Below are 14,615 nucleotides of genomic sequence, written 5' to 3' on the forward strand. Positions count from 1 at the left end.
TTCCGGCTGCCCTGGCGGCGCCCGGGGGGTTCGCTGCAGGAAAAAAATCCCCCCTTGCTGCATGAGTAAAACTTCTCATCTTCCCGCAGGCTGGCGGTGGGGAAGGGGCGCCCAGCGCTCGCGTCTCGGGTTGTGTTACATTAAAAATCAATCTCCTTGCAATTCGTCTGCTCTGTCATTAGGCGTCATTGTAAAGCTATTTCTCCAGAAACCACCAAAAGAGAGGTTCCTGACGGTCGGGGAAAACAGAGTGTACACAGAAAGAGGGAGGAATTGGGGATTTTATTTGGATCAAATGCAGAATGATACTCCTTTCGGGCGACTATTCCCACTGCAAACGTTAACTATGAAAACGCTTCACTAAGCCCTCGTTGCTGTGTTGTCAAACCGTTTTTTTTCTGTAACGCCTTGAGATTAAGGTTACGTTAAGCTGCGTGCTGGTCCTCGGGTCCAGAGACAACCCGCGCCGTCGGCACCCCCGGAAAGCAGCTGCTCGGCCCTGTGACCAAAGGTAAGGCGCTGCGCTTGGCCGCCGTGGCCCCGCAGGCTGGAGAGCTGCCCAGGCTCCGCTTCCAGAACCTGAACGGATCCATCGCTGCTCGCCAGAGCCACGATACGACCTGAAATTCAAAGGAAAGTTATCGAGGCTTGCAAAGGCAAAGCGCGAGAGAGCGAGCGGCACGGGAAGTTTTGAGATCGTTCCTTTATAGCCACCCACATTTTGCATACTGCTGTTTTCTAAGGTAAATAAATCATCAGAAAGTTGGGCAGATCAATAATAATGAGATTGGATTTCGGAGTGATTGAGTGAATCTGGAGGCCCGGGCACTCAGGAGCACAGCTATTTTACTTCTTATTTGGATGCAGTTGTTCAGGGCCAGATTCTGACACGCAGGCAGAGCACTGGAGACGTAGATGCTCTTCTGATACGCAGAGGTATCAGCATCAGACCATACCCGTAACGCTGCTTTTCTTGTACAGCACTGCAAGAAACGACAATGCAGGTTTTCAACTGAAATTCAGGGAGGTCAGGCATCATAACTGAACTGAGTGCCTTGCTCCCTTATATCCTTATGGAAAAAACAACCATAGTGGAATTGTTAGTACAGAACTGGGCCTAACAAACAGTAGAAGAAAATAAAAGAAAACCTAAAAAAGGTTCTAAGGAGTTCCCAGTTTCCATCTGCTTATTTATGAACCAAACAGACTCAGTTTTCATCACTCTCAAGGAGGCAGAATGTGTTTATAAGTTTATTACCTTCCTGCTTAAATAAAAGCAGAGGTAACAGCTGGTAAGCAATACCTTTGAAGCACCTTTTACTTATCCAGCCACCAGATAAAGACTCTCCCCTTTTAGAAATTACTATAATAATCACGAGTTTCACATAAAAAGAAAAAAATAGAGGATCGATACGTTCATTCCAAAGCTGACGCGGCCCTCCCAACAACGGGATCATTGTACTGCCAGTCATGATCTTGGTCAAACACCTTGTTCTATTATGAGCAAGTTCAATATACCCTCCAAATTATTACAGCTCCTTTTGTGTATCAGGATTCTTCCCTCTGAAAGCAAAGGCATCACCAGTGGAGGAATAATTAATACTGACACCGACAAAGTCAATCTGTCACCAAGGTCATAATTTTTGGGAAGATTATGAAAAACAGGCGATAACGTTGCTATTTTTAGGCATGCAGGTTATTCAGCAAGTATTGCCCAGCAGAAGTTAGTATGGAGGAATCTGTCCTAACGTTAATAATACGCAAGCCACAGGGCCTTGGGTGTGCCTATGCGATGTATAATTTATCCCGGGAATATATTGTCCCTACATTCAAACTGATTCATAACAATGATGTTCTTCGCTCTGCTCATCGAGATCCGATGGCTTCATTTGACAGCCCGGGAAGTAAACAACTGCCATTTTCTCCATTTATCACAGGAAACACATAGGCTAAAACACCCTACAAATGCACCAAGAATATTTAATCACAAGTTATGCTTAGCGTGGTCATGGGTATTTGTGCAAGAAAGGGAACTAGAAAGTAGAGCTAACCATGATAAATATGCTCTATTTGCAAACCTTTATAACTAGCCGGCTTCTTCATCTAGAACAAAGCCTGACACAGCAAAGATCTGTAGGATGGATTAGAGTGTCCAAAGCAGCAGATGTGAATATTTATTATAAACTCCCTTCCAGCAAGTCTTTGCTGACAGAAGCATTGCATATGGATTTCACTTGCAGCCAGACTCGCCAGGCATGCGCCGGGGTGACTTCTCCAGGAGCCAAACAAATGCCATTTTGCCTGGAGCCCTGACACCGCAACAGCTGGGCAGGGGGTTAATGTCACTTTCAGCTTCTCCAAACCAGTAACAAACCCCCTTGTTACAAAGAGAGAGGGATGGGAAGGAGAAAAGATTTGGACAACTGCAGTTCACTTCCAGAAAGTAAGGGCAGGACAGACTGGCAACTGAGACAACGGCTCCAATGCCTAATTCACACACACACACCCCAGTTTGGCAGCAGGGCAGGAGTGGATCCCAACGCTGCATTTTTCTAAACTCTTTGCTAGGTAAGTCATACGCCTGAAGCAAAACAACAGCTCTCTCATCCCATCAGTCCATGCCAACATTCCGACAGCATCAGGAAATGACAAAACCAATAGGAAAATAGAGAGGGAGAATAAAAACCAACTAGCTAGGAGGTGCAGTAGTAAACTGCACGTGCCTTCATCGCTAGTACTCGCTGGGGCAAGGGCTTAGGTGTATGAGGCAGCCCCGGTGAAGAAGGATTCATTTCCCACGAATTTTTTTTAGCTGCGTTATCATGTGTTACTATCGTTGACTGTGAGTACAGCCACTTCCTCGCTCGGAGGCAGCAGGATGCACAGGCAAACCGTGGGAGGGGGAACGAAAGGGGAGGGGAAGGCATCAGATGAGAACATCTCATTTCCGTCACCCTTTATGTCAACACTGATCTACGCGCTCATAACAATTTGCTCATTATAATGTAAATTTACTCCCTCCTTCCTTCCAAAAGGAGATGTTTCGTTTTGGAAAGAGGGAACAAATTGTGGTTTATTGCTCTTTCAAAATGTTCTCCAATTAGGAAAGCAAACAAAAACTATTACATAATTGTCATGCAAAGCTCTGCTTTTATGAAGGTTACTTACTTGTACATTCACAAAGGCACTTTGATACAACACTCGAGGGAAGATAAAAGCCTGGAGATAAATTTTTCTTCATACCTTTGACCAAACTGTTAGGTGGGGCTGGTCTGTGCAAACTCACTGAACACGGCGGTTACGCTGATTTGCATTGAAATGAACAGTTTCTGCTTAGAAGGTGCAAGGCCTTGAAGACTCCAACCTCTAAATCTCAGAGCCTCTAGATCTCCAGCTCCAAAGAACCCGCTCTGGATCTGCTGGTGCACCTTCCGGAGGGGCAACGCAGGGAGCTAAAATGAAGCTTTGCTCTGGCTGGCCCCACACCAGTCCTGAGCTCATCCTTCTTCCTCAAACAGGCAGACAGGAGTGATGACAAAGCACATTGCCATGAAAAAGAGACCCTACAGTAGTAGCCTTTGTACTAATTACAGCTGATTTGCTGTTGCCCATTGCTAGAACATAGGTACTAATTTTATTGATGTACCCCTGTTATGTCCTTAGAATAACATAAGCTCTGACCATCTGGTCACTTGCTTCAAAAAGGATGCAGTGAGTTAGAAAAGGTAGAGAGAGGAAGGCAGCAAAGGCTATGAAAGGTATAAACAATGTCTGTGCAAGGAATCATTAAGAGGGATGACAACTCACCCCAGAAAATACTATTTGCACACTGAAATGTACTTGCCTGATCGTGCTTTCTCCATATGCAAACCTCAAGCTTCACACAGCCCATGGTTATCACTGCTGTTTCCCTCCCTGGAGACCCACAGAGAAATCCAGAGCTGAGCCAGACCCCAAACTACCACCCAGGCAGCATGGATGAAACGGGGTTTCCATCAAAATGCTGGTCTGAATTCCAGCTAACCTGGGAGCTGCGAGGCAGCCGGAGAAGCTGTCAGCAGCACAGCATGGGACGTGGTATTTCTGAACAGTCACCTTTCTACTTGGGCAAAACTGAATTTCCTCTGAGCGATCAGTGCACTTCAGCTCCCTTTTATTCCCCAGCATTTGAGTAAGCTACCACTGTAGGTTTCCAGTCCCAGTGTACTACAGAGAAAAAACTCTGTTCCTAATCTCATGCGCACTACCTTGCCAGGCTGCCATTTCCAGACTGGCAGTGCTCTTGGTTTTAGGCATTGATTAATTACAAGTGCAGTGCTGTTGTTTGGGCTGGAAACACATTTGTACTTAACAAAACAATAAAAATCACTCATGTCCCTCTAGAAAAACTATTCCCGATACTAAAACCATATCCCTACATTGTTTTGAGACCAGAACTGAACCCTAAAATCAATTAGTACCTCAAAAGATGCGATTACTTTTAAGACATGTACCCCACTTTGGAGAATGGGGTAATTAAAATGAGTTATCTTGTATGGAAATCTGGGCCTTTAAATTTTCCAAATGTATGTAAAGTTACGGCCCTAAGAAAGGCCATAGCCATGAAGTGTGAAAGGCAAGAATCTGGAAAAAAAAAAGAAGTCATTTTACTGGAGTCTCCACACTGGCCTAACACGTGAGCTTAAAATCAAAGTTATTGCATTCAGTGAAGCTCAGTTAGGTTACATATAAGTAAGCAACAAGCTCTTTCTCATCTGCAAGGAACTTTGCATACTTATGTAAATACTAACAAACCCAAAGCCACTCATGTGAATACAATATGAAATACATCTCCTTATTTGAACTGGTGGGTAAATTTAAAATAGTGCTGGTATGTTGAAGCAATCTAATTTGTTACTGCATTTCTTCAGAAGACAAAACTAGACAAGATTAATTTGCTGGGTTGATGGAACAAAGCTACTTGGGGTAGAGGGAACAAAACAAAGACAGTTTGACAATTTATATTCCGTGAGAGCCTAACAGAAATCACAGCTGTGATTACCGTCTTCTTTGTAAAATGAATTTTGAGTGAAACCTTGCCAAGATCACATTAAGTACTGCTTTATTTGTTTGTGCGTCCAAACAGCTGGAAACAGTGACATCTTTGGATTGGGAAAGCCTAAAAAGCAGACCAGCTTACTGGTGTTAGGCTCACAGTCAATCAACAATGTTGGCCAAAGCCTTAAGATTTCATCTAGAGTAGTCTAGCAGCTTAAATGTTAATAAAATAGTATTGTACAAAAGTCACAAACTCCACATCTTACCGTAGCATATGAGGCTGACATTCACACTGATAACTAGCACTGTTTGTTACCTCGGAATTTTTTTTTTCCCCATAGACTCAGAAGCTAACATTAACTCTTTTGCTCAGATCCAGAGCAGAACAAGAACAGTGAAATATTGGAAACTCTCCTGTCTGTTCCAGCAGCTCCTGCTCTCAGAGCAAACAGACTAGTTGAGGTGCTGGACTTGGACAATTGCTTCTAACAAAAGTACGGCAGTTATTTTAGACTTTCTTGTATGTAATTCAGATATAGTAACTTTCCCAGTTTGAAAATACGTGCACTTCCTAACCATAAGCAAAGCATTCATCTTCAAAGACACAAACCCAGTTACTTCTTGTTTTATTAAAATGGCAATCTTGCATGAATTTAAGAAATCCTGTTTATCATAACTGCATAGAGAAGCCTGAGCCCATTACCAATGGCAGAGATGAAATAACATATCAAAGAGAGAAAGAAAGAAAAGCTTTGATCAATAGGTAAATGATTTTTATACACATCAGAACCAATTTAAAGAATTCTCTAGGATCAATTTAGATAGACAGAAATGCTTCTCAGCATTTATTACCTGTGGAGGGAATATTGATCCCATCCATTGATTTCTCCTATGCACGTAGAGTAGCATCTGGTTTTGTTGTGTGGGGTTTTTTAAGGAAAGATGCCCCAAAGTGGAAGGTATCAAGAAACTACTTATATTTTAAGGACTTACATTAATGGTTCAACCAATGCCATTACTCAGAACTTTTGAACCCTATTCAAGAATAGGCAAAATGTAATTTAGTTTATTTTGGGCACATGATTGCTAATCAATGAAATATATTTTAAGAGAAGGGGTTTTTTTTGAAGCCTTGCTTACCAAAGGCTACTAATTCCTTACATAACACATTGCACCAAACGTTTTCTTTCCTGTTCCCCTTTTTAAAGGAATCTCTCTTCAAGATAATATTATGAATCACACAGCCCTAGTGGATTACGTTCTCTCTGAATTAAGATATTTTGTCATTATTAGAGCAGCAACCATTTGCATCATCACGACAATCAGTCAACCTAGAGGGTCTCCTTGGAACAGGGCACCTCTCAGGCCATGTGTAAAAGGCAAAAATACCTGGTCCCTGCTTTGAATAATCTGCAGTCTAAGTATAATTGAAAAACAACCATCCATCCACAACAAGAAATACAGCAAATAGATGTGGGAGGACAAGGCTACAGATGATTATAAACTTAATTAGCCATGATCAAACTGCCTTGCCATAGTTAAATGTTTTATGGGCATCCTGGCAGCAGGAGAGGACTTGGGTTTGAAGTCATGTCTATGCACTACCCCATGTAGAGGTACCAGGTAGCGCTCCCTGTAGAAAGCTCGTTCAGATACACAGAGCACATCTAGTGCAGTATAGCTGTTTCGGTGCACCCCCCTCCGCCCCCCAGCCAACACAACTTGCTTCTCAGCCTGGACACAGCATGGCATGATAGTGGCCGTATGACCTCCAGCTTCTGAGTTGCCATCACCTGTGCTGCAGAGAAATGTGGCTTGGATCCTTACCTGGGAAATGGGAGGAAAACACCAAGTTGCTTTACACCAGCTCATGATCTGGCCCACGGTTTTGCCTTGGTATGAAATTAGTCAAAACTTTAATTTTGAGGAATCATTCTGAGGGGGCTAGAAAGGCAGATGGAAATGTTGCCAAACACTACAGATCTAAGGATCTTCATGCAAATGTTACTGTGCTTGCCTAAATAAGAGTAAAGAAAATGCTTAACAGATGCTGCAAACTATGATTGCAGTGGCTGTAGATAAAATTCTTCATTACTGTCACACCAAGCAGAATGTTATTTACCAAGCAACTGATTTCACCATACGATAGATGTTGTACATTTTTTTTTTTGTTCTGTAAACAGCTTTCAACAAATATAGCAATTATTTCTTGTATTCCAAATGTACACTATGTTTTGCTTAGGAATGCACTTTTTTGACATTGTTATAAGTCCTCCATTCTCAAAAGTGAATAAAACTTCCTAAATATTCTTGTCTTGGAAATAATGGCAACCCCCTCCTCCCTTTGCCTTCCCACTGTGTTTGTTTAGATCTTTCATGGAAGAGGGCATAGAATAATAATCTTGAGCAGGTTGTAATTTGCTTGCAGGAATTTACTAAATATTCTCAGTAAAGGAGACCAAAAGACAAGCTGGGAACAAGAGGAGAGGTCCAACAATCTGCTGATACAGGTTTTTAATATATTGGTACCAAAATAAAATCCTTTGTCATTCTCTAATGAGTTGTGGTTGTTTTTTTTTTTCCTTTCTCAGAAGTATTTAAATAGATGGAGATTTGGCAAAGTATATTAGGGAAAATTAGCTCATCTCAGTATGCACTTAAACTCGTGACTCACTTTATGCATGTGAAGTCATTCAATTCAGTGTAATCATGTGCTTAAATTATGGTAGGATCAGGGCATCACAAACAGACTCATTATTGCAATAATGAGTTACAGCACAAGGTCTTATAATGAACAAATTCACTTTTATTTGGCTTTTAGCAGTACACTAACAGACCTTTTAAAGAGCAAGGCAGTTTTATAGACTGAGTAGGGGCATATAATACAGGTTTCCTAGACTCAAGTATTAGAAGAAGATAGTAACAGCAAAGTAAATGCAGAGAATTTTCTTACACCAATTGCTCAATAGACACTTAGAAAAGTGGAAGGTGAGTCCCCAGGAACACAGAAAAGCTCAAATTATGCAGATAGGGTGTTAATAGAAATACAGTTATTATCTTTTAAAAAATCTGTGTATAGAGATTTGTCCTGGATGAGATCTGAGTGTGAGGCAGGATATGGCCTCATGTATTTCCCCCAAAAGAGTAAAGGTGTGAAGTGATGTTTGGCCAAGGGAAGAAGAGGACTTCTGTTCTTACTGTGTGGAAAATGTGACCTAGATGAAGGGGCATCATTTCCAGAGCTTAAACAGATTGCAGAACTTGACAAATCCTTTTTCAATCAAAAAAATCACCAGAAAGTTACTCAGAGCAAAGAAAGCACTTATCTGATAGAAGAAAATCCTTTATATAAAAGGACTTAAAGCCTTTTTATAAGGATTTCTAGATCCAGACCATTAGTGTAAAGCTACCTTTCAGCTGGACTTGAGCTTGTTTGTATTAGATTTTAGTTGGCCTTTTGGTAGCCTTTGGGATTTTCAAAATAGTTTCAAAACAAACCGTAAAGTACTGAAGCAGAAACTTTTGGAGCAGAGGCTTAAAGATGTCAAAACCTTTCTGGATGTGTTAATGAGGCATGCTTGAATATATTCAGAATATATTAAAAAATAATATATTGAGAATAAAAGGACAACAATCTCCATCTTCTGTCCAGGACTGGATTTTTTTTCATGAAAATTTCTACCAAAGAAGAGTATTTTTGTGCATACGATAGGAATACATTTGTCTAGCTTTCAGTCTTACCTAGAATATCTGTATGTGGGCACATGTAGGTCTATGTCTCCAAGTGAATCTACCCAGAGGAAAAAAAAAAAAAAAAAGGTGAGGAACAAGGCAGATGGCATTCTGGAAAAAATCCTTGGACTGCTACCAAGTGTGGGATCTTGGTCCCACTGAGCTCATCCGAAATCTTAAATCCCAAAAGGCAGCATTTTGGTTTTGTATCGCCATTAAAGGGGAATGTGTTCAGTAATGCTGCATCAATGTGGAGCTGCCTGGAGCTTCTGCAGAGCAATCACCTCCTCAACACTTGTTGGCTGAGAAACTTCAGAGAAGGTGACATCGGTAATGTTGTTGCTGTAGTCGTGCTTGTGCTGCCCAGGGCAACAACATGACAAAAATGTCGAATTTTAAAATGCTGCATGAGGGGAAAGCAATGGAGGAAAAGAGTAAAGATCAGTATCATCTGGTGATCTTCAAAAAGGAATAAATCACCATAAAATTATCTGCAGGAGTTGCCAAGCTGAAGCTCTGCTTACAATAAACTTTCTGAAGGACTTTTTATGAGATGGCAAATGCTCCAGAGCACGATTAAGGTTCCCACTAAAATCTTACTCTGAAGAACAAGCTTTTCTCTTCTGTTAAACTTAGATATTGGAAGCAGCATAGCTGCGTGTAATATTATCTCCATAATACATTAGCTGGTTTCTTGGTGGTTTAAGAGTCTGAGAGGAAAAAAAGTTGCACTTCTGCTAAATAAGAATTTTCATTAAGAAAAATAAAACTTATTGATGGGTTAACTTAGAAAAATTAAGTCACAGCAAAACTGCTGTCACCACAAATTGAAATTTATTCTTGTTTCTGCTACAAGTGAGGTCCCTGAATATAGATTTGGGTGCAAAAATATGCTTTCCTCTGAACTTCCTACTTGGCTGCAGCTGTATGTATTTTAGGCATCAGTATGTCTCATTTTTAAGAATTCAGTGAAGTTGAGCAATGTATAAAGACAAGAAAAATTCCAGGTATGCAGGAACATAGCTCTGACTAATGGAAACAGCGTTTTAAAAGCATTCAGAGAATAGAAGATAACCTTTTTATTAATATTCTATTCTTTCTCTTTTCCCCACTCTCTATTTTCAGATGCCTGCAGCAGTCATTCAGTTAAAGCCTCTTTGATCCTCCTTCCTTTCTGAAACGATAAGATGGATATGCTTGTGTTACAGAAGATGAGACCAGGATGTGAAGAATGATTTATTTTTCCCTTGGACAGCATATGCATCATCCTTTCCATTAACTCTAAAGGAATGACCAGATGCGTAATCATTTTTTGACACAGAGCGGGATTCATCTAATCTAACCTTGCCATCCCACGAGTAGTTAGTTCTTCTGGGCTCCTTCTGCAGCTACCAGTGAGAAAAACTTCTTTTTCAAAGGAACTCACCCTGCCTCTTTCAGACAGCTATCGCAGGCGATCGTCTCTGTGCACTGACTACAGAGGGACCCTGCATAGCTCATTTTCAGACAGCTGAGGTGGGGTGAGATTAACTCAAAACTTGCAAACAAGCACCTCAAAGAAATTTTAAAAAGAAGTCCCCTAATTTGCACTGCTGGCAGACTTGTGTGTACCAGAGCTTCTGAAAATGTTGCTAGGCACCTGTATGCATCTCCAGGCCCTTAAATGCCATTGAAAGTCAGCCTGACATAGGCAATGACCCCTATTAAACCCAAGTCTTAATCATTTGGTGCAACTCTCATGCTGTGGCAACAATCCATAATTTAAGTAGCATTTGGTAACAAAGCAGATTGTGTGCATCGTCAACATCTTGTAACCCTAATAACTCTGAAATAATGGACTTGTCTCTGCTATATTTCTAAGCTTATTGAAACGGACTGTAATTAGCACTTCCTTTTTTATACAAATCTCTTGACTCTAAGAGCCAGCTCATACACCGCAGCTAATAACCACTGCAGGCGATCAAAGCTGGAGATGAAGGTGGACTCAGACAAAAGGGTTTGCCCGTGCAGACCTGGAAGCCGAACTTCAGTTTACTTCTGGAGTTCAAGCAGGAGTCATGAAAACTACTACTTCAGAGAAAAAGCACTTTTGAGGAAAAATAGTATTTATCTTGCTTTGCTTCACAATGTTCTGCCTAAATGTTTTCTCTCAGAACATGATCCTTAAAGAAAAGTTCGGTGTCCTTATGAGTCCAGATCAGAGCAGAAGCTCTGGGTAAACACCATTGATTCCTAATGCTTCTTGCACTCATCAGTCTTTTCTAAGCAAGTAAGATCAGGAAACATTTCTGTTCTGTCCTTAAAGCTAGTTTGTTGTTATCATTATTATTTCAAGCTCAGAGGATGATCTAATGTATGTGGATTCTGTTTTTTGTCAAGCAAATGAGGCGGCTGGGAAAGCTGAGCCTGGTTTGTGCTGTGTGTGCCTCCAGCGTAGCCTGAGGTTACCCTCCTGACTCTTCTGGGCCCAGACTGTAGTTGCTCTCTGGGCATTTTCTATCATGACTGGAAAGAGATGAGTGGAATAAAATGTGCTCTGCAGGTCCCCCCTCTCCAGAGGTAGCCCCATCCCTAGCTTGAACAATTTACCTCATTTTTAGGTAGCCAAATACGTGGGTTCAATGCCATCCTTAATCTTCTCAAACTTCAGCTCTCCCAACTCTTAAGCTGGTTTCTTTTGTCTATTTATAAACTTCTCAGGATAAAAAAAATAGTGATTTTTAATCCTAATCAATGCAGCCTTCAGATGTTGCCTACACTATCATGATAATTTAAGTGAAACAGAACATTACAAGCATGACTTATATCTTTCTTCCACATTACAACTAAATAGTATTTTGCTATGGTAGTAAAAACAGACAGTCACACAGGAAGACTCTGAAAACAAAACAAAAACACAGAAGTAGGAAAACAGGCTTAATAAAATCTTCTCCTAGTAAAAGCTCAAACAAAGAGTCTACTTTTAACATAAGCATGTTATTGTCAACAGCGGCATCTCTATTAGGCTTGTTCCCCTACCTAAACATTCCTATTACTGTCATTTCTCAGGGCTGTCATATTCACTGCCTTGACAGCACAAACACTATGCTGTAAAATCTGTCAAGGAGGCCAGTTGATTTCCTACATCTTCTGACACTTGCAGGTCTTTAATATCAGGCTGTCAGAACACCTAAGAGAAAGGCGGGTGCTTCCCTGCTCGGTGCTGTTACTGTGACTACCATCAAACATACTTTAATCATTAGCCTTATACTGCTCTGAAATCCTGACTTTTATGCCCTTGGAGTCCCATGCTAGAAAATGCTGCTGGCATAAATCTATCGTAGAGGTTAGCTGGCTCACTTACCCATGGAGTTATATTTATAAAATGAAGCCTTTACGTTTTACGAAGCTTATATAGCTTTTTGTTAAACTTTCTTCTGTGACTTTTTTGGGTTTTTTGAGAGGGGAGCTATAGTAGGTGTAACGATTATTCAGTGACAGGCGTGGGTGAAACTCAGCTGCTTAAAATAAACCTCTCTGTGCCTGGACCGTTTTGTCTTTGGGTGTACTAACATAGCAGATGAGCTCTGTGGGCAGTAAGTTTTCTGTTATGAAAAACTCCTTTGATTCAATATTGAAATGAAACCGAGAGAACAACAAGAGTAAATCAGACCAGAACAGTCAACAGCCTTTAAGTATTGATGGCACTCACTTCACAGGTAGGAGGGTATCTGTATTCCTGCTCCTGCTCTGCTGTTGTCCCCCTGTGACTCTGAATGAACGAGGTCCTGAGCTAATAGTTATCCTGGGATAGGCCTTTTTTAGTTTTTCCTGTTTTAGCATTCCACTTTGCATCAAAAAAAAAATTAAAAGCTGGTAAAATGATTTTATAGCCCCCAGATCAGGGTCGTGCCCTGAGATGAAGCAGTGTCTGTTATTACTAGCAGTCATATTAATCACACTGTGTGGCATGGCTCCACAGACGCCACACCGTCAATGGATTTAGGAAACCCCACTGCAAGAACTAAAGAGTGTGATAAGCAAAGCACATAATTTCCAGGTGGTATGAGTCAGGTAAGCCACCAGAAACCATAGCTGATGTTTCTGTAGCTTCACGTGACTGTATTGAGTTTCTATTCACAGAGAAGAGAACAAAAATTTAGGTCTTTAGTACTTTAATTGCCAAAGAACATTTGCTGCAGGAGCCTACTAACTTTTATATGCACGAATCCATGAACACCCTGCAAGAACATGAGTGGAGAATCAACAGATGTGTGGCTGATGCAGAAGCAGGACGAGTTTGGAGATCAGTTCCAATAACTGCCTTGCTCCCTGATGGAACACGTCACTAAATCTCCCTGTGCCTTGGCTCCCCATCTGCAATAGAAGACAATAACACTACTTTGTTCAGCTTGTCTCCTTAGACCAACTGGGGCAGGAACTCTTACAGCTTGCCCAGTGAAGCCTCTAGGCATTATTTTAAAAAGCATAAGGAATAAAAGAAGTGTTTACTGCTGTAAGTCAACATCTCCTGGCTTACATGTACACACAAGGCACCAACTGAACCATGGGAGATAACACACAGTGTCACTTCCTTGGGCTGCTCCACTCCCGCTGACTGCCAAATTACTCTCACCTCTTGTCAAGTAATGGCTAAATACTGTAAGGAAATGCGGTCTGGCTGCTATTGCTTACAGTAATGAATGCTGCTGTCGAGTGTAAAAAATGTTGTATGTCATAACGGCATTTATGACACTAATACTGAATCACTGGATAGCATCCAATAAAAATCTATGGTGAGGTAATGGGACGTAGCTTGAGAGTGTTGAAAAGGAATCCTGAGTTAATATAGTTCTTATAGTTTTGGGTATACACAAAATATCTTGTAATACTACAGGTAAGTGATAGTTAAAACCCAAAAAAGCTCATTGTAGAATACATTAGACTTTTTGCAGATTTATGGTACTTTGAATGCAGCTCCTTACAGAGCTCCCTGCCAAGGTTTTAAGCGGGGTTAACACTTTTGACTGTTTTGTGGCATCTCCTATGCTTTAAGCGTCTGAAATATATGAATTGTTTTTCACTCGTTGTCCTGGACTGACTGGTACATTACTGCTTTTATTCACAGCCAAAAACTATTTTTAATTCTTTATGGATTATTCATCCCTTGCCTGAGAAGCCAGCATAGGTCAAGTCTGAATGAGTTTGTCTCAGACCCTGCAAACTGCCTGCTCTTTCAAGCTTAAGTCCATGACATGTAACAGTTTCCAAAATGAAAGTGTCCTACTAGACCCGAGTAGTCTCTCGTGTATCAAGTTAAGATATAAAATGTGCCTTGAACCGTGTTCCTTTTCCTTGAACTTGCCATTTGCAATTCTACTGATTGCTTAGAGATGTTAGTTGCTCTTTCCTGTGCTCAGAGAGCCAGTTACAGAATAAAATGATGGAGGCAGGGCTTTGTAGTCCAATCCATCCCTTTCCTAGGACTGCATAAGCACAGGCAGTTTATATGATTTTCATTTGAATCCAGGTTTCCAAAGCAACCCTGTCAAATAGAGGCATCCACCTTTCATTTGCTGGATGGCTCCAGCTAATATTTAGGCTGTCATGGTCTCCGAAAGAGGGAAGGTTGCTGTCTTCTCCACCATTGTATTATCTTTTGTAACTGCTTTTTCTACTTTTATATTCTGGCAAACCTGCAGCAATAGGAGGTAATACTAGCTTGTGAGATCTTAGAAGAATAGAATGCAAGTCCCAATGTATATCTTTCATACCTAATGATGTAATTTCCTGCAAGCTTCCTGTCTCCTTCCAGTTTACCCCAAAAAGGTCCTGGTGAGCAACTCACTGTACTCCCTTTCTTTGAA

At 41.1% G+C, this 14,615-nt stretch overlaps 1 protein-coding gene across 1 annotated transcript in view; it reads right to left on the minus strand.

Moving 5' to 3' along the window:
* Window positions 1-420: 420 nt before the first annotated feature.
* SPAG16 (sperm associated antigen 16) overlaps window positions 421-14,615 on the minus strand; it is a 416,421-nt gene continuing 402,226 nt past the window's right edge. The window contains 1 exon segment of the mRNA XM_035891998.1: window positions 421-620. Coding sequence (XP_035747891.1) covers window positions 421-620 — 200 coding nt within the window.

Source organism: Egretta garzetta, unplaced genomic scaffold, assembly GCF_000687185.1.
Source record: "Egretta garzetta isolate BGI_Z169 unplaced genomic scaffold, ASM68718v1 scaffold230, whole genome shotgun sequence".
NCBI classification, from domain to species: Eukaryota; Metazoa; Chordata; class Aves; order Pelecaniformes; family Ardeidae; genus Egretta; species Egretta garzetta.